This window comes from Apodemus sylvaticus, chromosome 7, assembly GCF_947179515.1.
Source record: "Apodemus sylvaticus chromosome 7, mApoSyl1.1, whole genome shotgun sequence".
NCBI lineage: Eukaryota > Metazoa > Chordata > Mammalia > Rodentia > Muridae > Apodemus > Apodemus sylvaticus.
This window is the reverse complement of record NC_067478.1, coordinates 16568995-16594929: the sequence shown is the minus strand read 5'-3', so window position 1 is coordinate 16594929 and position 25935 is coordinate 16568995. Positions and strand designations below refer to the sequence as shown.

General features: G+C 38.3%; 1 protein-coding gene across 1 annotated transcript in view; it reads right to left on the bottom strand.

The window, feature by feature from the left end:
• Dock3 (dedicator of cytokinesis 3) overlaps positions 1-25935 on the bottom strand; it is a 308913-nt gene that overhangs the window by 168192 nt on the left and 114786 nt on the right. The window contains exon 6 of the mRNA XM_052189224.1: positions 9876-10024. Coding sequence (XP_052045184.1) covers positions 9876-10024 — 149 coding nt within the window. The remainder of the gene's footprint in view (positions 1-9875; positions 10025-25935) is intronic.

Genomic DNA, 25935 nt, shown 5'->3' with positions numbered 1-25935 from the left:
GTCTACAACTTAAAATTCAAGGGCTTTTTTTTCCTGTTTTTTTGGTTTTGTTTTTGTTTTTTCTGGCCACATATGGTCAAAACAGAGTAAGAACAGCTGCTGAGTACACAGCCTTCAACCCCCGAAGAACCTAAGAAGTCAGTAGGTAGTCTACTGGTTTCATATGTCCTGAGAGAAAAAATTAACCATACATCTAACCAGGAATCCTAACTTAAAAATCTATGCAGAAGAAAATCATCCAGTGACACTTTTTGTATATTATAAACCTGTGGAGAGCTTTTGGGGCCACTAGAAATTTGGGAAGAATTTGCCATTGGGCTCTGACAAGGAAGTAGGCTCAGATAAGAATATTTACATTTGGGCTAATACAAAACTCAAGGTAAACACAGCCAAGGAATGTGTGGCTTTCCTTTTATCTTGGTCATCATGATAAACCCCTATAAACAGTGATCACAGGGCTTTGTTTATTGACTTGTTTGATTACTTTGTCTTTGATCTAAGAACTGACCCTAATCTCTGCAAGTACCTAGAATGGTATAAAAGCAGAGAAAAATAAACCACTTCAGCCTCAATGCTGACTGGAGTCATGTTGTCTAATTATCTTTTTCTTTTCAATCCTCTCTTCCTCGAACCATTTATAAGTTTATAATTCTAATTCTTTCATTTATATTTGTTTCAGGTAGAATCTCACAATGTAGCTTAGGCTGGCCTTGGATTTATAATGATCTTAGCACTCAGCATCCCAAGGGTCAGGCTTGTATGTGCCTGCCTCTCTGTCCAGTTTTTTGTTCTTTCTTAATCTCACATTCTCTTTATAATTTCTCTCCTCCCCTATCTTATATACTTCCACTGTCAGTATCATTTTTACAGCAAAATGTATAGAAACAATTTTAATACAACGTAAGTTTTAATACTTGCATATTGTCGAAATCTGAGCTTTCTACCTAAAGGATCCAACACATAAAATTCTATAATTTTTAAAAAGAGTACATGCCACTACAGCACACTGAAGTTTATCATGCTATTCTGGGTGTTCATAAACATTATAACTGGATGGGACTGTTAGCTGCCTCCCTCCTTTGGAAGCTTTCATGGCACTTTCTGTCATCATGAAAGCAAGTAAACTTCTCTTTACAAGAGACAGGGACCATTACGGAAAACCATAACCAATCAAAATGCAGAGCTGTGGAGCCCATTCCCAATGAATACATCTAAAACAAACAAAAACAACAGCAACAACAACAACAACAAAAAAGAAACAAAAAAATTCTTATAGCTCAGGGAACATGGCAAACGAGGGGGCATAAGAGTCGGAGGAACAGGAAGTTTGAGATTGTTTTCTAGTAATCTCAAAATCTACACACATAAAGTATGACCAACATGATGAGCAAACCATGAGCTGAGCAAGGTAACAATAATAGACACACTAAAGTGCTGAAGTAGCTGAGGGGCAAGGCAACTCTACACAAAGAAAGAGAGGCAACTAAAGAATGCTGAGAGCAGGAGAAATAGTCTTCTCCAGGGAAGACCATACAATGGGTTAGGCAATACCAGATGGTCAGCCCTGAAAACATACATATAAGTATAATCTCACAAACTAAGCAGGTTATATTTAGGAATAACTAGGTTATAATAAATAGGTAATATTTAGTATACATATGTATGAAACAACAATTAATAAAAGGAAGAGGCCATGAATTTGAAAGAGACAAGAGGAACATATGTAAGGGTTTGGAGGGAAGAAAAGAGAAAAACAATGTAATATATTATAATCTCAAAAAATAAAAGAAGCAATAAAAATATTTCTCCTTTTGAGTATTTTTTATACAGCAAAAATCAGTTTAATCATATCAATTCTGGATTGGTATAATTTTAATTTACCTGTTTTATATTTACTACAGTGATGAAATTATGGCTTATGGACGGAACAGTCTCTATGGAAGGTATTAAAAATTAATAAATTGAAATTAACTTCTAGGTATATTATTTTTGGCTCCCTGAACTGGATATAATTATTGGACTTAGTCTTTACATAAGCTACTTTAGGAGAGAGAATGAATAGTTTATCATCTCTGCCCCCTGCCCCCCTTATCTGGTTCTGTTCCCCTTTTCTTTCCCCTCTCCTTTCCCACCCAGATTCCTCCCTCTGTCTGCCCCCCTAAATATTTCCTTCCCCTTTCTAAGTGGGATCGAAGCCTCTTCACTTAGTCATTTCTGCTTGTTACACTTCTTATGGTCTACAGGTTCTCCTAGGTATTCTATATATTTTGGCTAATATCCACTTATCAGTGAGATACCATGCATGTCCTTTTAGGTCTCAGTTACCTCACTCAGGATATTTTTTAATTCCATCCATTTGCTTGCAAAATTCATTTTTAATACCTGAATAGTGTTCTATTGTGTAAATGAACCACTTTTTCATATCCATGCTTCATTTGAGGGACATCTGGGTTGTTTACAGCTTTTGGCTATTACAAATAAAGCTGCTATGAACACAGTAGAGCATGTGTCCTTGTGGTATGGTGGGGCATCTTTTAGGTATATGTCCAAGAATGGTATACCTGGGTCCTCAGGTAGATGTATTTCCAATTTTCTGAGGAACTGCCAGATTGAGTTCCAGAGTGGTTGTATCAGTTTGCACTCCCACCAGCAATGGAGGAGTGTTCCTCATTCTCCACATCCTCACCAGCATGTGCATCACTTGAGTTTTTGATCTTAGCCATTCTGATTGTTGTGTGGTAGAATCACATCTGACTGGTAGTGAGGGCGGTTTTGATTTGCATTTCTCTGATGACTGAGGACTCTGAACATTTGTTTCTCAGCCATTCAAGATTATTCTGTGGTCAATTCTCTGTTTAGATCTGTACCCCTCTCCCCATTTTTTGTTGTTTTTTTTTTTTCTTTTTGTGGGTTTGTTTTTTTTTTTTTTTTTTTTTTTTTGGTTTGTTTGCTTTTTGGGGTTTTGTTGTTGTTTTTGTTTTTTTGTTTTTTGTTTTTTGTTTTTTTTTTGGTTTGGTTTTTCCAGACAGGGTTTCTCGGTGTAGCCCTGGCTGTCCTGGAACTCACTCTGTAGATTAGGCTGGCTTCAAAGTCAGAAATCTGCCTGCCTCTGTCTGTCCAGTGCTGGGATTAAAGGCGTGTGCCACCACTGCCCAGCGTGTATCCCATTTTTAAATTGGATTATTTGGGTTTTTGGAAGTTAACTTCTTGAGTTTTTTTGTTTTGAACTTTTTTTTTTTTTTACAGTCCTCTCTCCCATAGTTCCTCATCCCATTCCTCCTCCCCTGGGTCCAAGAAGATGACTCTCCCACCACCACCTCCACTCTACCAGGCCACCCTACTCGCTGGGGCCTCAAGTCTCTGGAGGGCTAGTCTGTCTTCTCTCACTGAGACCAGACCAGGCAGTTCTCTGATATGTATGTATGTATGTATGTATGTATGTATGTATGTGTATATGTATGTATATGTGTGTATGTGTACATATGTATACACACACACACACATATATATATAATTATATATATATGGTTTTATATATAGTTATACATACAGTGTTGTGTTGGGGCCTAAGACCAGCTCCTATATGCTGTCTAGTTGGTGGCTCAGTATCTGAGATCTTAGGGGTCCAGGTTAGTTGAGACTGCTGGTCTTGCTATGGGGTTGCCCTCCTATTCAGCTTCTTCCAGCCTTTCCCTAATTCAACCACAGGGGTCCCCAACTGAAGTCCATTGATTGGGTGTAAGTATCTGCTTCTGTCTCAGTCAGCTGCTTATTGGGCTTCTCAGAGGACAGTCATGCTAGGCTCCTGTCTATAAGCACAACATAGCATCAAGTTGGGCCAGTCACTGGACCTTCTTTCCCTCAGTCTCTTCTCCATTTTTGTCCCTTTAGACAGGAACAATTCTGGGTCAGAGTTTTTGACTATGGGATGGCAACCCCATCCCTCCACTTGATGCCCTGTCTTTCTACTGGAGGTGGACTCTACAAGTGCCTTCTCCCCACTGTTGGACATTTCATCTAAGGTTCCTCCCTTTGAGTCCTTAGAGGTCCCTGGCACATTCTAAAGGGTCCCCCCACCTCCTACCTCCTGAGGCTGCCTGTTTCCATTCATTCTGCTGGCCCTCAGGCTTCACTCCTGTCCCACCACCCCAATACCTGATCATGTTCCTCTTTTCCCATCTCCCTCTCCTCTCCCACCTTGGTCACTCCCTCCCTCCCTCTCTCTGCCTCCCATGATTGCTTTCTTCTCCCTCCCAAGTGAGGTTGAAGCATCCTCACTTGGGCCCTTCAGCTTGTTAACCTTGAGTTCTGTAGATTGTATCCTGGGTATTCTGTACGTTTTGGCTAATATTCACTTATTAGTGAGTACATACCATGCATGTCCTTTTGGGTCTGAGTTACCTCCCTCAGAATGGTATTTTCTAGTTCCATCCACTTGCCTGCAAAACTTTCTATATTAGCCCTCTTATGGATGTAGAGTTAAGAATGTAGGTTGTTAATTTGTCCTACTGATGGTGTCTTTTGCTTTACAGAAGCCTTTCAGTTTCATGATGCCCCATTTGTGAATTGTTGATCTTAGAACCTGAGCCATTGGTTTTCTGTTCAGGAAATTTCCCCCTATGCCAATGAACTCAAGGCTCTTTGCTACTTTCTCATCTATTAGATTCAGTGTATTTGGTTTTATGTTGAAGTCCTTGATCCACTTAGACTTGAACTTTGTGCAAGGTGATAAATATGGATCTATTTTCATTCTCCGACATACAGGCCACCATTTAGACTAGCACCATTTCTTGAAGATGCTTTCCTTTTTCCGCTGTATGTTTTTGGCTTATTCATCAAAAATCAAGTGTTCATATGTATATGGGTTTCCTTCTGGGTGTTCAATTCTGTTCTATTGACCTACATGTCTGTGTACAAATATAATGCAATTTTTATCACTATTGCTTTGTAGTATAGCTAGAGATCAGGGATGGTGATTTCCCCAGAAGTTATTCATTTATTTTAAAGAAAAGAACATGGAATGAGGGGAGAGGGGAAAGGAGGAAAGGATGAGAGGCAATACTTTGAGAAAAATAAAGCAAAAACCAAACAGCATCTAAACTACAAATACTGGTGACCAGAAGTTGAGTTTTATGTATCCTAGGCACAATGCCAGTCCTGGCACTCACTACCCATCAGTGCTTCTCAGTGATGGTTCCCTCACTACGCACATAAGTCTTGGACAGTCAAAGGAGTATTTCATTATAGTAGGACCAATGGATCTCTGTACTTGCTACTTGCCACAATGCTATAATTAAATATACTATTAAAAGCTATGATTGTTTATGAAATTGATTTTGAAAAAGCAAATTATATGTCAGAACTTATAGAAAAGGCATAAAAGATTAGCATATGACTAATAATTCTATTAAATAAATGACTAAAATGTGTTCATCAAATACTGACAGTGGATCTCCCTATATGCCAATATACATACACTATGTGTCAATATTTTCTGGCACTTATAAAAGAACTGTGAAACACAAAGTATGGAAATATTCTGGTATACATGAGAATGATGGAAGTGGTTTTCCAAACTCAGCTTTGCTGTGGAATAATCTCTTTTACATAACTTATAGAGCAGAGTATCTTTACAATAAATCATCTCTTATTTCTAAATATGAAGAAAAAAATAGAATTTCAAGTATCAGAGGTAACAGTCCAACAGAGGTAATAGTTTAGAAGAAATGCTTTGGATTTGTCTAAAGGAGAAAAGAAAACTGTAACAACAAAAGCAGAGACAAGCCTACAAAATTTTTGTTTGGGTTTCAACTTTATTTTCTAATGAGACAATGAAGAAAACTGGAGGAAGAAAGAGGTGCCTGAAGAAGGAAGATGGAGAACAGGGAAAAGAGGAATAGAGTGGAATTGTGCTTCTTTGATTTATTAAAATGGACATATTACACACATACCCACACACAAACACACACACACACACTTCACTGAAAAAAGTTATAAAGATAAAATAGTTCTACAACTACCAAAGGTATTTCCACTCTCCTTAGTTTTCTTCAAGAATAATCTGTAGTTGTATCTTAGGTGTTAAACTACCTTCATTAAAAGATTGTAAAATATGGGGATGGAGAGATGGATGGCTCAGCGGTTAAGAGCACTGACAGTTCTTCCAAAGGTCCTGAGTTCAAGTCCCAAAACCACATGGTGGCTCACAACCATCAACAATGAGACCGGATGCCCTTTTCTGGTGTGTCTGAAGTGTATTTAGATATAATAAATAAATCTTTTAAAAATAAAAAGATTGTAAAATATGATTGGTTTGTGTTCCAAGCTTTACAGTGGAAAGTTAACTGATATTTCAAAAACATTTATTGTTAGGATTCTGTCTAAGCCCCACCCCACAGTTACCTGGCAACAGCCAGGTATGCCCCTCCCCACAGTTACCTGGCAACGGCCAGGTAGGTCTGGCCCACTATAAAAGGGGCTACTCAGTCCCTCCTCTTCCTCTCTTGCCTCTTACTCTGTCCTGCCTATCTTACCCTCTTGTTCTCTCCTGTCCTCTTGGGTCCTTCCCTTTCCCCTTTCCTTGACCCCTTCTCTCCACGTGGTCATGGCTAGCCTCTACTTCTCTACACTCTCCCTCTCTGTGTCTTTCTCTACCTCTACTACCCCCTTAACTCCCCTCCCCACACCCTGAATAAGCTCTATTCTATACTATACCGTCGTGTGTCTGGTCCCTCAGGGGGAAGGGATGCCATGGAGTGGGCTGCTGAGGCGCCCCCTCCCCCCACACCCATAGAACATATTCTTATGCTGCTTTCTCTTTTTATGATCACAACATTTATCTTATTTATTAACTGGTTTTATGACTGTAGTTAAATTCCAATATGATGAATTGTTAACTGTTAGTAGCATTGATTCAAATTCATTAACTATTATCATGGGTTTTGTTAGTTAGCTTTTGCTTTGGGGGATTTTTTTTTTTTTTTGAGACAGGGTCTCCCTCTTTAATCCTGGCTATCCTGGAACTATGTAGACTGGGCTGGCATCAAACTCACAGAGATCCTCCAGAGTACTGGGATTGAAGACATGCACCACCACTCCTGGCTACTACTATTGATTCTTAAGGTAAGTACAATGATACTTTATAGTATAATGAGTAGTATATGGGGCTGAGGACCCAGAGTCATTAGTTGTTCTGTAATTTAACATATTATTATTTTACTTAGTATTTTTATTGTTCCAAGTCATTAATTTAGACAATACTATCTGATCAATGTACTTTAATTCATTCATGCATACCACAGCATATAAATAGTTTAATGTACAGCCAGGAAGAACTTGAATTCATGTATATTATAGCATATGAGTAGTTTAGTATATAACAAGGATTACAATGTACAGTCTGGAGCTAATAAACAAAACAAACTAGGATAGGATCTTGTCTCTTCAAAAAAATTAAATCAATTTCAATTGTATTTCTCTTATTTCTAGTAACAGAACAATCACTCTCACTTGGATTCACTCAGATATATTAGTTTATATTTCCTGATTTATTCTTATACTTAGCAGTTTCTTTTCCAAGTTTCACCTACAAAAAGGAAATGAGAGATAGCTACTATGTATTGTTGAATACATAAAAGTTGCTTATTTGACAACAAAACTCTGGCCACTGTTATCATTTCCCTTATGGAACTCTAAAGCAACTACTTTATATCTTCCAGTATCTGGCACTAATGATAAAACTTTTGAGTCTAGTATGATTACTTTCTTTTGTAAGAAAAGCTGTTTCTCTATCTAAAGACCTGTAAGAATTTCTATTCATTCCTGTAATTTTTACAAAGTTTTAATGAACATTAATCTAGAGTTCAGTTTTTAACTTTAACTGAATAGTGATCCCTTTGTATCTGGATGCTGCTTGTTTTGGCTCTGGGACTTCCAATTCTTTATAAACACTACCTCATTGCCTTTGCTCTTTTTCTGGGAATTAGATTTGATCTTGAACCTCCTCAGTAATGACTCTCTAACAGTCAATGTACTCAGTGAATTATTTTCCTTATTTTTGTTTCATTTTCAAGGAAATTACATAAAATTTATCTGAGTGTTTTATTCTAGAAATAATATTCCTTCTTTCTTTATTGACTCTAATTCTACATAATGAGCCTTTTTGATTATTTTTGTAGATACTGGAGGAATTTGTTTTGTTCTTAAAGTTTTTAGTGAATTTCCATTCTCTTAAAGGATAAGTCATTTCTCTTAGGTCTAGATATATATATATTTTAATCCCGATCTCCTTCTTCCCTGAGAGATAATCTATTTAAATATCAGTGAAATCTAATTGTTCATTTATATGTAAAATGCACTAGAAAAAATGTAGAAAGTTTTATGCATAAATAAATGACTGGCAAGCTGTCTTTTCTGGTAAGAGTAGGGGACTTGGTCATTATATGAAGTCTTTAAATGCCATAATACACGAAGTCTTAATACTTCCTCTAGCTAGCAAGTTTCTTTGAGGCTGTTAGTTTCTAATATAAAGGAAAATCAGCTGGCTATTAATTCTTCTCAAGAAATGATTATTCTTCATACAGACTTTAAAACCATCACTGTGACCTTTTAAGGTCCCTCTCATATCCCCTGATTCTGGGAGTTTCAGAGCTGACTGATTCCAACATTAGCAAAGTTCTCTCTGCCTATATTGGCTTCTTCTGTCAGTAAGTTATTTCCTACCTTTCAGAAATAGATTCACAAGTCTCATTTACTGGTTTCTTTTCTGTCATTCCAAAATGCTTTGGCTAAAAGACATGAATATAAATATATTTAAACAAGCATCTATGTCTGAAGTAGGAAACAACTGGTTGCTTCAAAATTTAGTGGTCACGAAAGATTAATAAATTTATGAAGATATATAACTTTAACCTAAATCAATTTATAATGACAAAGTCTCAAATTTTTATTTTTTAAGGATTTATTTTATTTCATGTGTATGGGTGTTTTGCCTGCATGTATGTCTTTGCACCATGTGCATGACTGGTACCAAAGAAGCCGTAAATGAGTAGCAGATCCCTTAGAATTGAGGTAGTAGACAGTTGTGAGCTGCCACGTTGGGTGCTGCCATCGAATCCCTGCCCTCTGAAGCAGCAGCCTGTGATTTTAACCACTGAGCTATCTTTCTAGCTCTCAAACATTATTTTAAGGGAACAGAAAGTCATCATATTCACTGTTCAAACGCAGGAGTCTTTCTGAATGACAAATGAGTTGAGTATTCTAAAATATAAATCTTTATTTATAGGTTATGCTTATTCAGGTTCACTGTATGAGTATAAAATGTATAAAGAACACGAATGTTTATCTCTTACACATGCATACACACACAAACTCACTCACACAAAGTATACATTTATTTGTTGTATGTGTAGGTATGCAGATGCCCTAGCAGAAGTCAAAGAACTTGCTGTAGTTAATCAGATTCTCTTCCACCTTGTAAAATCTGGAGATGGAACTTAGTTGGAAAGGTTCAGTGACAAATTTCTTTATCTGCTGAGCCATCTTCACTGTACCAACTTCCCTTTTTCTCTAAAGCACCACAAAAATCTTTTTTAAGTATACTATAATTAGTAAAGTTTAAAATAAAGGAATCTGATCTCCTGACAGCTCAGAGGATAATCCAGTCCAATTCCTTAATTCTTTACAGAAATAAAAGCACAGCCTAAGAAAACTTCAGACTAGAACCATTGATAGCTAGGAAAAAAAAAGACCTAGCAAAACTGTATGGAGGATATATCATCTTTTAATCATTAAGGAGAACCTTAAATCAAGTTTAAACTCTATGAGGACTGTGTTACAAAAAAACTAAGAGATGCCCAAGTAATAGTCATACTTACTCATTACCCCAGTCCAGACGCACGGTGATGTGCCGCTTAACCTCCCGCACCTGATCCTGTGTCAGGTGACCAGACAGTAGCTGCCTTCGCAGGTCAATAAGTTCATTCATCACATGGCGTAGTTTGTAGAAAAGATCTACTTTGTGTTTCTGAAAGGTGTTTTGGTGAGGGTGAAATATAAAAGGGATATGGAAAGGGAATGAAAAGAGAAAGAAAAATAGTTAAACTATGGAAAGTGCTCATTTCCCTGAACTATAAAGGCAATGTAAGAAGGAGAATACTTAGAAACAAAAAGGAACTTCCGACTTTCTAAAAACTTGTACACAGTGATATCTAATAAGGCAGCATACTTAATCTGCATCATCGAAAAAGCACTTCCTCTACCCCATCCTGGACCACTCATCTCAAGTAAATCAATGTTATTAAGTTTAATCAGAAAAGTAACTTACACAGGAGCCCAAAGCTGATCTCACAACGGAAGTAATAATGTCCCTAACAGCAAAGACATCTGGCAACACCTCTAGTTTCATCAGGAGGGATAGTCAAGTTAAAAGAAGGAGGGAAGAGAATTAATTGCCCTATTTTGAAGCAACTAAGGCTTCATATAAAACCAGTCTCTGGAGTGAGATTTCATTCTTGGTTTCTAGGCCTCATCTAGCTTTCTAATTAGCTTCTTTTAAACAGTATGTGTCCCTAGAGTGGGAGATTTCTACACCTTTCAGCTTAATAAAGATCCTTACGATTACAAAAGTTAAGTAGGAACATCATAATGAACTTAATTAAGGGCATTGTAGTGTTTATTACCTTACAAGTAAATAATACAACACAAAAAACTACATACTCAGTTGATGCTTCAAAAACTGTTCTTAAGAATATAAATTTAAGGGGGCTAGAGAGATGGCTTAGAGGTTAAGAGCACTGACTGCTTTTCCAAATGTCCTGAGTTCAAATCCCAGCAGCCACATGGTGGCTCACAACCATTTGTAATGAGATCTGATGCCCTCTTCTGGTATGTTTGAAAACAGGTACAGTGTACTTACATATAATAAAGAATATAAATTTAAGAACTGGAGTCTTACTTCACAGAAGCAAAATCTTGGCTTTTGAATACTTAGGATTCTATTTCTTTCAGAGAGAAACAAGATTTTATACGATTATTCGAGATATTGAAGTATAAACAGTCTATAAGGAATGCTTTAATGATCAATCAACATATGCTACAGATGCAATTTTTCTAAGTGCTTTTGTTCCATAATTGCTTGATTCCATGGGCCAAAAGGAACAACTGTATTGTCATAGAAGGAAAGATTCTAGTAATGACACAGAGAGTTAGAACTTTAATGAAATGACTTAAGTATTCTCAGAGAAAAGGCAAGCTCATCAGCTGAGAGTGATAGAAAGGGACGCTGAAGCTTTAGAAAACATGAACAGTTTTTCAGGGAATGCTGACTTGAATTAGAAGATGAAGATAGTTTCAGCTTCAAGATAGTTCTAAGATTTGTGAACACAAACTGAAAGCTGGGTTCTTTTTTAGGCCAAGTGTAAGGGAGCATATATCAATGCAACACATATGTCTACGCATGTACTATGATTCATTCTTTTTTAAAGATGTATTTATGTTTATTTTATGTGTACTGATGTTTTGCCTAAATGTATGTCTGTGTACCACATCCAAGCCTGGTGCACACAGAGAACTCAAGAGGGCACTGGATATCCCTGAAACTAGAGTTATAGACAGTTGTGATCGGCCATGCTGGTGCTGTGAATCAAACCTAAGTCTTCTGGAAAAGCAGCCAGCGCTTTTTATTGCTGAGCCATCTCTGTAGCCCATGTGCTACAATTTAAATGCTTGTGTCACACCAAATTTACATATCAAAATCCTAATCCTTAAGGCAATGGTATTAGAAGGCAGTACCTTTGCAGAGATGACTAAAGTCATGAGGGCAGAGCACAAAGAGCATTAGTGCCCTTATAGAGAACTGGTCCATGGAGTTTGTTCTTCTACTACACAATGTGAAGATGTAGTGAAAAGGTGTCACTTATGTGGAAATGAGCTCTCCCATGACAATAACTCTGTTTCTTCATTTTAGACTTCCCAAAATTCAGAACTGTGAGAAATAAACTTCTGTCTTTTAGGGTTTATAGAATTTTTATATAGCAGCCTTGATAAACTAAGTATATGTATAGAATATATGTGTATAATTATATATATGGGTATGAGCATACACACATGTAATATATACACATACATACATAATATCTATGCAAGAATACAGTTATATAGTCTTTAAAGAATTATAAACAATTATTTATGTTTTTAATAAGGACTTATCATATTAAAATTTCTAGAAATCATAATAGCTCCCATGCCCTACTCTTCTATAGCAATGTAATACTGACACACTGACAGCCCTACAGGGAAAGACAGTGGGTTTTCTCTATGAATCTAGGCAGGTTCTGAGATCACTCTAAGCAATAGAAGATGACAGAATTGAACTAAGTCAGTTGTGAGCCCCAAATTAGCCTGCCTCTTGCTGTCTCTCAGGATGCATGAATAAATGAATGAAGTAGTCAGTCTTTTAAAAGCACAGCTACATGTTGAAGCCACAAGTTGACATCCTAGTAACTAGTTCTTAATACCATATACCTAGCCTTGCCAAATCTTCAGACTCCTATTGCCCAACCAACTACCTGGCTGTAACAAAATGAGAAACTATGAGAGAAAACTACCCAACTAAACTATTGAAACAGTTATCAATCAGTTGTTTGAAGCTTCTAGGCTGATCATGGTTTGTTATATAGGTTACTGGAATATAAGTGCAAAACGTTTTAGCTAGTAGAAAACCCATTCTCATTTAACTATGTAAAAGTGGAAAAACTTGCTCTAGTCTTTTGTGTAAAAATAGAGTAAGAATGAAATGCAACATATAATTAGAAAGTAGCATTAATAATGCAATTGGCAATTCTTTTCCAATCTTCTACACTCAACTCAGTAATATCCTCTCCCTAGGACCTGGTCCTTGCTCTGCAGGTGTTTGCTAGCTTGCTTTCACCTAAAATAACATCCTTCCTAAAATCTTAACGTACTTGTTATCAGTGAAACTCATTCTTTAAATTCAAGGTAAGAAGCTAAAGCCACTGAGTGGACGTTCTATGTAGCCAGAGCTTGGACAGTAACTACTGAATTAAGCTGGTCCATAACAACATGGACCAGAAGTAAAGAAAATGAGCTCCTGCATTGGAAGAACTGGATTGTAGTTAACATAACCACCAATAAAACAAAAATTAAAAACCAGATACCATGATGGACATGGTAAAAGTTCACAGTACCGAGGACAAAGTGATGATCCATAAGTGTTCAGTGAGACGATGTGTAACTAGGAAGAACTGTAGCACTGACAGCAGGACAGACAGCAGCAGGAGATGAAAACCCACTTAGGCCTGGCACCCACTTAGTTCTGTAGCGTCTGCTGCTGTAGCTCTGTGTGAAAGTCTCACTGGATGCTAGATCCTGAATGAACTCAAACTCTTGATCCTCCTGCCTTAACCTTCTGAGTACTGGCTATTCTAAGTATATATGCCCACAATTCTGTTCATCAATTTTATGTTCATCAAAACTATCAGTCTACAAGTAAGGGCAAGCTAATCTATTTTAAAATAAGAAATGTTAATTTTTATTTTACATTGTTTGCTTTTAAGAAAGCTACTGGTAAAGTGTTTTGTCAAATGAACAAATAAGACAAAATTAAGGCAAAAGTGGTTTACCAAAAGAGACAAAGGGACCTAGGAAAGAAACAAAGACATTTTTCAGGACATATTAATGTAGAAGGTGGTAGTGTTCCACAAGACACTACTGAGAAAAATTACATTTATTAAATACCTAATGTATTGAACATACTCAAAGGAGATTTTTATTTCTACTAAGAAGTTAGACTTTAGAAAATGGAGTAAATAAGATCAAGCAGTCAGTACCTCTAAAAACAAACAATATAAGCAAGGAAGCACAGCTAGAGCTCCTTATTTATGAAAATAATTACACACACAGCATAAAAATTGAATGTTGACTCAAAAAAGAATGATACAAAATTCATGAAAACAGCTACACAGGCATTGTTAACTACTGACTGCCGACTCAAAAGGTGGTGATTTGGGATTTTGGACACAAGACAAGAAAGGAGTGTAGGTGCATGAGCATTCAGTTTAATTATTGTCATTTAAAATAGGAAAAAATGTTAAATAATACCTTAATTTTTAAAAAAAGGCATTCATTAAGGGAATTCTATTAGAAATGTGAAAACATTGAAGAAATAGCTAAAAGAACAAGAAAAAAGTAAATACAGACTTGGAATTAGGAGTGGGAAGAGATGGCACCAGGACCCAAATGTAATTAAATGACTAGCAGTCCTCAGTCTCTGAATTGGAAATTTAGATTTATATTCAGTTTTTGATGTTTTAAAAGACAAAATTGAATAACCCCAACTATGAAAGGCCATTCTCCATTGCTCACCCCAACTGAGTTATGTGTTCACAAAATTGACTGAACACAGCCCTCACTCCTCCTTACCAACTTAAATATTGATAATTGGAACTAGCAAATCTAAGTACAATAACTCCCTGTCAGAATCAACACAAAAGCCAGACCGCTTATATGTCTCATTCCTGGAACACATGAGGAAAAAAATGCATTCTTTCTCCCAGAGAAAGCTCTGTGTGTTAACTACAGCATGGCATTTGTCCACAGAGAGCTTTCACACTGGAGACAGAACATATGGAGCAGGAGTGGTAGCATCTACCCTGCCAACCAAGCCCCTGCAGGGTTTTCATGCCCTGTAGCAGTAAAGCAAAAGAAAAGGCAGAAGGTACATATTTACATCCACTTGTCTAGAAAGACAGCAGTAGTCATTTCATACCAGGACCTAAAACCAAGGAAACACAAGAGTTCCCTAACTTCTGTGGTATGCCTTGGTCTTTTCATTTGGGGGAAAGAAAAGAAAAGGGGAGAGAGGAGAAAAATAATAAATCTATCTACAATTGTAGTTACTATTAACCTCTGATTTTGTTCTTTCTCCTGTAGACACTGATCTGGACGTGGTCTCAAAATATCATCTAGTTTGCTAGATGAGCTTCTAAACATAGCCACCAGCAACTCACTAGATAACACCCACCAACCCTTATCCTTGTATCTTACTTATATATAAGCATCCCTATCTAACAATAATGGTTTTTAACACCCAAATGGTAATCATAATCTTGGTTTGCAACTTATAGTCCCTTTATATTTTAACTGCTTGTGTATATAATTCCTTTTAAAAGTATGGCTCATTTTTACTTGTTTTTAAGAACTGTCATATACTATGTATTCTGATATTGTGTATCTTCCTGATGAAACGAACCTTTACTTCTGAAGTATGTGCTACTCTGTATAAGTAAACAAGCCAATGATAGTTGTTTCTCTTTTAAAGAAAGATAGCTATTTATAAAGTCCTAAATTTGAACTCAAAAGGCTATCAAAAGTCTGAAGTACAAGATATAAAACTATAGAGATGATGATGATAATAATAACAATAATAATAAAGCAGTTATCATAAAAAGCACATATGATTATAAATAAGTATATGCTAATGAAAAAGCATGGCTGTCATTTCCAATAAGCTTGAGCTCATTTATTCTAGAGACAATAATAAATGACCATGGAATAGGACTTTTTAACTTTCTAGTTATGCTTTAATTTTCTTCAGCAATGTTTTGGCTTTCAGTGTACATATTTTTCACTTTCCCAGCTAACTTTATTCCCAAGCATTTTATTGTTTTGATGCTTGTCTTAGTCAGGGTTTTTATTCCTGCACAAACATCATGACAAAGAAGCAAGTTGGAGAGAAAAGGGTTCATTCAGCCTACACTTCCACGCTGCTGTTCATCACCAAAGGAAGTCAGAACTGAAACTCAAGCAGATCAGGAAAAAGGAGTTTGCTTCCCCTGGCTTGATCAGCTTGCTATAGAACCCAAGACTACCAGCCCAGAGATGGGACCACCCACAAGGGGTCCTGCCCCCTTGATCTCTAATTGAGAAAATGTCCCACAGCTGGATCTCATGGAGGCACTTCCCCAATTGAAGCTCCTTTCTCAGTGATAAATCCAGCGTGTCAAGTTGAGACACAAAACCAGCCAGTATAATTGATCCCTTGTCAACTGACACATAAACACATCACTATTAAGCCTCAACCCTTATTTCTTCATTCATCCCCAAGATGTAAATAACTTTAAAAGTCCCACAGTCTTTACATATTATCCTGCTATTCCACTCCTGGGCATATACCCAAAAGATTCCCCAGCATGTAATAAGGATACATGTTCTACTATGTTCATAGCAGCCCTATTTATAATTGCCAGAAGTTGGAAAGAACCCAGATATCCCTCAACAGAAGAGTGGATGCAAAAAATGTGGTATATATACACAATGGAGTACTATTCAGCCATTAGAAACAATGAATTTATGAAATTCTTAGGCAAATGGATGGAGCAGGAGAACATCATACTAAGTAAGGTAACCCAGACTCAAAAGATGAATCATGGTATGCACTCACTAATAAGTGGATATTAACCTAGAAAACTGGAATACCCAAAACATAATCCACACATCAAATGAGGTACAAGAAGAACGGAGAAGTGGCCCCTTGTTCTGGACTCAGTGAAGCAGTATTGAACAAAATCAGAACAGGGAAGTGGGAAGGGTTGGGTGGGAAAACAGGGGGAGGGAAGGGGACTAATGGGACTTTCGGGGAGTGGGGGTCCAGAAAAGGGGAAATCATTTGAAATGTAAATAAATATATCAATAAATTTAAAAAAAGTTCAATCCTGTTAATATATCCAATATCTTTTAAAATTCCAAGTCTTTTAAACATTCAAAGTCTCATGACTGGGATTCACTAAACTGCCTTCTTCAAGAGGGAAAAATATCAGGGCACAGTCACAATCAAAAGCAAAATCAAACTCCAACCATCCAATGTCTGGGATCCACTCATGATGTTCTGGGCTCCTCCAAGGGCTTGGGTCACCTCTCAAGCTCTGCCCTTTGTAGCACACACCTTGTCTTCTAGGCTCCAGCTCCCCGTACTCCACTGCTGCTGTTGCTCTTGGGTGGTCACCTCATGGTATTGGCATCTCCAAAACACTGCTGTCTTCCACTGTAATTAGACTTCACCAATAGCCTCTCATAGTCTCTCTTCATGGTGCCAAGCCTCAGCTCCTTTGCATGACCCCTTCAGTCCTGGGCCATCAATTGCAACTATGGATGCACCCTCAACAATGGCCTTCCATGGCCTCTTATAGTGCTGAGTTTCAGCTGCTCTTCATGACCCCTTCATGCTTTCAAAACCAGTACCACCTGGTGACTCTTACACATTACCAAGTACTGCTGCAGAATGAGATAAAAACTTGGCTATCTCTGGAACCCAGCCACTTTGTGCTCTCAGAAAAAAAACTTCCCAGAAAATGGCACCTCAGTGATCCTGGTCTTTTCTTAATCACCACTAATTTTGTAGCTCCAGCTAACCAACATCAATAGTCCCCGTAATGCAAAGGTTTTGCTTTAGTAGTTCTGGTATCTTGTTAATCACAGGTGATTCTTCAGCCCCAGCTAACCAAAACCATAGAATATTCACAATCAAAATAGCAATGGCCCTGATAAGAGTCTTTAATCTTCCCTCTGTAATTTCACAAGCCAGACCTCCATCTTCTACACTGTTCTCAACATTGTCTTTGAGGCTCCTACACAACATCCCAGAGCTCTTAACACTGAATGGATCTTCTAGCCTAAGATTCCTAAGTCCTTCCACAGTCCTCCCCAAAACATGGTCAGGTTGTCACAGGAATACTTCACTATGCTGCTACCAATTTGTCTTAGTCAGGCTTTCTATTCTTGCACAAACATCATGACCAAGAAGCAAGTAGGGGAGGAAAAGGTTTATTCAGCTTACACTTCATCACCACCATTGGCTGTTCATCACCAAAGGAGGTCAGGACTGGAACTCAAGCAGGTCAGGAAGCAGGAGCTGATGCAGAGGCCATGGAGGGATATTTCTTACTGGCTTGCTTCCGCTGGCTTGCTCAGCTTACGTTCTTATAGAACCCAAGACTACAAGCCCAAAGATGGTACCACCCACAAGGGGCCCTGCCCCCTTGATCACTAATTGAGAAAATGCCCCACAGCTGGATCTCATGAAGGCACTTCCCCAACTGAGGCTCCTTTCTCTGTCATATCTCCAGCCTGTGTCAACACAGATGACACACAAAACCAGCCAATACAATGCTATTATAAATGAGATTGTTTTCTCAATTTCATTTTCAGATAGTCTGCTAATTTTATAGAAACATGAATGACTTTAGCATGTTTTTTCTATCATATAACTTTACTAAATGTTTGTTAATTCTAATGAGGTGTACGCATGTACATAGTTACCAGAGATTTCTACATATAAGATAGTTCTCTAAAAACAGTTTTGCTTCTATTCCTGGATGCTTTTAATTTATCTCCTCACCATTTGTTCTGACTTGGACTTCCAGAATTAAAGCTATAAAAACAGGTACCTTTGTCTTGTTCTTATTCTTGGAAGAAAAGCTCCATGTTTTCACTACTGAGTATATTACAGCTGGCATACAGGCTTATCACACATGATGTTATTAAGTTGAAGTACACTTATTACTGTTAATTATTGCTTAATTGTATCAACTTTACAGGATCTAGAATGACTTAAGAGACAAACGTCTAGGCATATTTATAAGTTTCTAGACTGGGCTAACTAAGGGAAGAAGACTCACCTTATATATGGGTAGCACTATTCCACCAGCTGGTATTCCAGGAAAAATAAAGAGAAAGAAAGCTGAGCACCAGTATCCATCTCTCTGCTTCCTGACTGTGCTGAAATATGACCAGCTGCCTCATATTCCTGAGCCTAACCAGCTCTTTTCTTCCCTAAGTTGCTTTAGACCTGCACTTTTTTTCTTTTTCTTTCAGCAATAAGAGAACTAATAAAAAATTTTGTTTATTTTAATAAATAACCTTTATCATAAAAAGTACTATCTTAGTGTTTTACTGTTGTGAACAGACAACATGACCACAGCATCTGTTATAAGGACAACCTTTAATTGGGGCTGGCTTACAGGTTCAGAGGTTCAGTCTATTATCATCAAGGCAGGAACTTGGCAGCATCGAGACAGATATGGGGCTAGAAAAGCTGAGATTTTTCACCTCTTGTCCCAAAGGCAGTTAGAAGACTGGCTTCCAAGCAGCTGGGATAAGAATCTTAGAGCCCATACCCACAGTGACACACCTACTCCAATAAGGCCCTATCTCCTAATAGTGCCACTCCCTGGCCCTTGGCACTATATGTATATATATATAATATAAGCCATCATATTCTACTCCCTGGCCCCTGGCCCCTATAGGCTTGTTTAAACACGAGTCTATGGGGGCCATACCTAGCCATAGTATAATTTAAAAAGTACTTTCAAAGTCTCCCTAGTCGATAGCAGTCTCACAATGTTAAAAGTCTTAAGTTCAAAGTCTCTTCTGAGATTCATTCATTTAACTGTAATCCCCAAAACAAGACAGGAAACCAGCTAGACAAACTCCAAACTCTGCATCTCCATGTCTGATGTCAAAGAGGTCTTCAGATCTTCAGCTCCTTTTTTATAGTTGTTGACTACAACAAAGTTCTTTCTCCTTGGCTGGTTCCACTCCATTACCAGTTTTCCTCTGAAGGTATCCCACAGCTCTGGCATCTTTAATATTTTGGGGTCTCTAAGTCAACTCCAAGCACACAGCTTCCTGTTTTAATGTGTGGGCTCCTCCCAATGGCTTGCGTCACTTCTCCAACTCTGCCCTCTGTAGCACTTTAGGCATTGGTTGACTCCATGCCACTGTTGCTGTTCTTGGTGATCCTTCCATGGTACTGACACCTACAATACACTGGGGTCTTCTGCTGCTACTAGGCTTCACCAATAGCCTCTCATAACCTATTCTCATGTTGCTAAGCTTCAACTTCTTTGCATGACCCCTTCAACCCTGGACCATCAACTGAAACTGAGCCTACACCCTCATCAATGGCATTCCCAGGCCTCTCACAGTGCCAAGCTTCAGCTGCTCTCCATGACCCCTTCATGCCTTCAAAACCAGTACCACTGGGTGATTCTTATACAGTAACAAGTCCAGCTAAAGCATGAGGTATAATCTTTGCTATCTCTAAAACAGTTTCTTTGTGCTCTCAGAAAATACTTCCCAGATATCACCTCAGTGATGCTTGTCTCTTCTTAATCACCAATAATTTTTTAGCTCCAGATAACCAGCGTCAATTGTCCCAATAGTCCCCTTCTGTTCTTGACTATCAAGTCAGAGCCAAATAGCCAAAGCTGTGAGTTCTGCTGCTTGCTGGAGCTGGAACATGGCACCCTTGTTCTATTATATTATCACGAGTATCTGTTTTCCAACTCCTTCACTGTATAGGCTTGGCTGTCCTAGAACTTGCTCTACAGATTGACCTTGAACTCAGAGGGACTGAATTTTGTTAAATGCCTTTCCTACATCTGAGATGATCAAGAGATTCTCCTTTCTTCTGCTAACATGGCACATATCCCACAAGATATGAGTTATTTAGTGAAAATTTCAATGTCACTCACAGTTTATCTCCCAATTTGTAATTTGTTGCTACTTTGTTTCCAACCCAATTCCCTGGTAAAAGAAAGCTCAACTCAAATCAGTTAACAAAACAACCTACAAGCCTAGATTGGGTGACTCCCACTACACTATTCTATTTCCATCTATATTATCCCATATAACTTGCAGTTTCTCCAGGCCACGAGCTTCCCCCCCTTCCCCCCCCCCTCTCTCTCTCTCTGCCTCTCCATTCCTCCCCGTCCCTCCTCCCCTAGACTCTTAGCTCCTCCCACTTCCAACTGCCCAATCATTGTCTCAAGCCTTTATTTGAAAAGTTAAGGTGGGGAGAAGGTTCACAAGGCAACTCCTCATTTGCAGCCCCTCAGAGGAGTGGAATTAGCATCAAAATACAAGCCCAGGGCTATCCACAACAGTATTTGGCCAGGGAAACCTCAGAGGCTACTGCTATTACTCAGATTATCATGAAATTCTTAGGCAAGTGGATGGAACTAGAAAATATCATCCTAAGTGAGATAACCCAATCACAAAAGAACACACATGTTATACACTCACTGGTAAGTAAATATTAGCCCCAAAGCTCAGAATATCCAAAATAAAATTCACAGATCACATGAAGCTCAAGAACAAGGAAGACCAAAGTGTAGGTACTTAGGTCCTTCTTAGAAGAGATAACAAAATACTCACGGGAGCAAATAAGGAGGCAAAGTGTGGAGCAGAGACAAAAGGAAAGGCCATCCAGAGACTGCCCCACCTGGTGATCCATCCCATATACAGTCACCAAACACAGACACTATTGTGGATGCCAAGAAAGTGCATGCTTGCAGAAGCCTGATATAGCTGCCTCCTGAGAGGCTCTGCCAGAGCCTGACATATACAGAGGTGGATGCTCCCAGCCAACCATTGAACAAATCATGGGGTCCCCAATGGAGTAGAGAATGGACTGAAGGAGATGAAGGGGTTTGCAACCCCACAGAAAGAACAGTAACATCAACCAACTAGAGATCCCAGGGACTAAACCACCAACCATGGAGAGCATGTAAGAGGGACCCATGGCTCCAGCTGCATATGTAGCAGAGAATGGCCCTTGTCAGACATCAATGGGAGAAGAGGTCTTTGGTCCTGTGAAGGCTTGATACTCCATTGCTGGGGAATGTGAGGGTGGGGAGGTGGGAGTGGGTGGGTGGGTGGGTGGGTGGGTGGGTGGGTGGGTGAGGGCACACCCTCATAGAAGCAGGAGGAGAAGGAATAAGATAGGGATTTGGAGAAGGGTGCGGAATCAGGAAAGGGGATAACATTTGAAATGTAAATAAATAAAATAGCCAATAAAAAAAAATCTCTCCAATTTCTTTTCCAAGGCACTTAGTGTTATGAATTTTCCTCTTAGCACTATTATCATTGTGTCCCATAAGTTTGGTATGATGTGTCAATATTTTCATTCCAATTTCAATTCCAAGAAGTCTTTAATTTCTTTATTTCTTCCCTGAGCAAGTTATCACTGAGTAGAGTTGTTCAGTTTCCACATGGATGTGGGTTTTCTGTTGTTATTGCTGTTATTGAAGACCAGCCTTAGTCTGTGGTGGTCTGATAGGATGCATGGGATTATTTCAATCTTCTTATATTGGTTGAGGGTTGTTTTGTGACCAACTATATGGTCTATTTTGGAGGGGAAAAAAAAAACTTCCAACTACTCTCATCCCCAGCATAAAACCTCACTGTTTTTACTTCTTTGATTTTGGGAAGAATTTAAGAAGGATTTATACTAATTCTACTCTACAAGTTTGACAGAATTCACCTGTAAAGCTCTTTTATTTGCTACTATTTTGTTCAGTCTTTTTCTTCCTTCATTATCCAGTCTTTGGAGATTATTATGTTTCTGGGAATTTATCTACATCAATTTGCCAATTGACTAGCATATAGATATTCATAATATGTACTTATCTTTTTATTAGTAGAATTAGATATAACACATCTTTCAGTTCAGATATTATCTCTTTACTGTAATTTCTTGGAGCCTTACTCTGTAGCCCAAGATGCTGACCTGAGACTCACGATGATCCTGACTCCTTACTATGTGCTGAGATTACATGCAAGCAGCACTTTGCCTGGCCATGTTTTTATTCATATAGAAGCTCCTCTCTTTAGACTAAATGGCTCATCTCACTTTTTCAGTTTCTGGATTTTTTTTTTAATTTAATGTATGTGAGTACACTGTTGCTGTCTTCAGACACCCCAGAAGAAGGCATCAGATCCTATTATGGATGGTTTTGAGCTACCATGTGGTTGCTGGGATTTGAACTCAGGACCTCTGGAAGAGCAGTCAGTGCTCTTAAGCCATGAGCCATCTCTCCAGACCGTCTGGAATGGTTTTTAATTTCCTTTTTGCATTTATGTTTGAAAACTTTATCAAATGTCATCAAGAAATTTACTGTTTTTTTGTTGTTTATTTGCTTTAGGTGGGATCTCACTATGTATATGTAGCGCTGGCTAGCCTGAACTCTACATAAAACAGACTGGCATTTAAATCACAGACATCCTTCTACCTCTGCCTCCTGAGTGATTAAAGTTGTATACCACCATAACTAGTTAATTTTTTTCTTATTTTTCTAATGTCTTTGTTCTGCTGCCTATATATCTGAATTTCATTTTATATATAGTTTTAATTGTCCCAGATAAAACTAAAAAATTACCAAAAAATATATGAAAATACTAAATCACACATGGAATAATCTTTTTTTTAATTTTTTTATTCGATATAATTTATTTACATTTCAAATGATTTCCCCTTTTCTAGCCCACCACTCCCTGAAAGTCCCGTAAGCCCCCTTCTCTTCCCCTGTCCTCCCACCCACCCCTTCCCACTTCCCCATTCTGGTTTTGTCGAATACTGCTTCACTGAGTCTTTCCAGAACCAGGGGCCACTCCTCCTTTCTTCTTGTACCTCATTTGATGTGTGGATTATGTTTTGGGTATTCCAGTTTTCTAGGTTAATATCCACTTATTAGTGAGTGCATACCATGATTCACCTTTTGAGTCTGGGTTACCTCACTTAGTATGATGTTCTCTAGCTCCATCCATTTGCCTAAGAATTTCATGAATTCATTGTTTCAAATGGCTGAATAGTACTCCATTGTGTAGATATTCCACATTTTTTGCATCCACTCTTCTCTTGAGGGATACCTGGGTTCTTTCCAGCATCTGGCAATTATAAATAGGGCTGCTATGAACATAGTAGAGCATGTATCCTTATTACATGGTGGGGAATCCTCTGGGTATATGCCCAGGAGTAGTATAGCAGGATCTTCTGGAAGTGAGGTGCCCAGTTTTCGGAGGAACCGCCAGACTGATTTCCAGAGTGGTTGTACCAATTTGCAACCCCACCAGCAGTGGAGGAGTGTTCCTCTTTCTCCACACCCTCTCCAACACCTGCTGTCTCCTGAATTTTTAATCTTAGCCATTCTGACTGGTGTAAGATGAAATCTCAGGGTTGTTTTGATTTGCATTTCCCTAATGACTAATTAAGTTGAGCAATTTTTTTTAATTTTTTTTATTCGATATAATTTATTTACATTTCAAATGATTCCCCCTTTTCTAGCCCCCCTAGTTGAGCAATTTTTAAGATGCTTCTCCACCATCCAAAGTTCTTCAGGTGAGAATTCTTTAATTCTGTACCCCATTTTTTAATAGGGTTGTTTGGTTTTCTGGAGTCTAACTTCTTGAGTTCTTTATATATATTGGATATTAGCCCTCTATCTGATGTAGGATTGGTGAAGATCTTTTCCCAATTTGTTGGTTGCCGATTTGTCCTCTTGATGGTGTCCTTTGCCTTACAGAAACTTTGTAATTTTATGAGGTCCCATTTGTCAATTCTTGCTCTTAGAGCATACGCTATTGGTGTTCTGTTCAGAAACTTTCTCCCTGTACCGATGTCCTCAAGGGTCTTCCCCAGTTTCTTTTCTATTAGCTTCAGAATGTCTGGCTTTATGTGGAGGTCCTTGATCCATTTGGATTTGAGCTTAGTACAAGGAGACAAGGATGGATCAATTCGCATTCTTCTGCATTCTGCCCTCCAGTTGAACCAGCACCATTTGTTGAAAAGGCTATCTTTTTTCCATTGGATGTTTTCAGCCTCTTTGTCGAGGATCAAGTGGCCATACGTGTGTGGGTTCATTTCTGGATCTTAAATCCTGTTCCATTGATTCTCCTGCCTGTCACTGTACCAATACCATGCAGTTTTTAACACTATTGCTCTATAGTATTGCTTGAGGTCAGGGATACTGATTCCCCCAGATTTTCTTTTGTTGCTGAGAATAGTTTTAGCTATCCTGGGTTTTTTGTTGTTCCAGATGAATTTGATAATTGCTCTTTCTAACTCTGTGAAGAATTGAGTTGGGATTTTGATGGGTATTGCATTGAATCTGTATATTGCTTTTGGCAAAATGGCCATTTTAACTATATTGATTCCACCGATCCATGAGCATGGGAGGTTTTCCCATTTTTTGAGGTCTTCTTCCATTTCCTTCTTCAGAGTCTTGAAGTTCTTGTCATACAGATCTTTCACATGTTTGGTAAGAGTCACCCCAAGATACTTTATACTGTTTGTGGCTATTGTGAAGGGGGGTCATTTCCCTAATTTCTTTCTCAGCCTGCTTATCCTTTGAGTATAGGAAGACCACTGATTTGCTTGTGTTGATTTTATAACCTGCCACTTTGCTGAAGTTGTTTATCAGCTGTAGGAGCTCTCTAGTGGAGTTTTTTGGGTCACTTAGGTAGACTATCATGTCGTCTGCAAATAATGATAGTTTGACTTCTTCCTTTCCAATTTGTATCCCTTTGACCTCCTTATGTTGTCGAATTGCCTGAGCTAGTACCTCAAGTACAATATTGAAAAGATAAGGAGAAAGGGGGCAGCCTTGTCTGGTCCCTGATTTCAGTGGGATTGCTTCAAGTTTCTCTCCATTTAGTTTGATGCTGGCTACCGGTTAGCTGTATATTGCTTTTACTATGTTTAGGTATGGGCCTTGAATTCCTGTTCTCTCCAAGACTTTAAGCATGAAAGGATGCTGAATTTTGTCAAATGCTTTTTCAGCATCCAATGAAATGACCATGTGGTTTTTTTCTTTGAGTTTGTTTATGTAGTGGATTGCATTGATGGATTTCCGTATATTGAACCAACCCTGCATTCCCGGGATAAAGCCTACTTGATCATGGTGGATGATCGTTTTGATGTGTTCTTGGATTCGGTTGGCAAGAATTTTATTGAGTATTTTTGCATCGATGTTCATAAGGGAAATTGGTCTGAAGTTCTCTTTCTTTGTTGGATCTTTTTGTAGCTTTGGTATCAGCGTAATTGTGGCTTCGTAGAAGGAATTGGGTAGTGTTCCTTCTGTT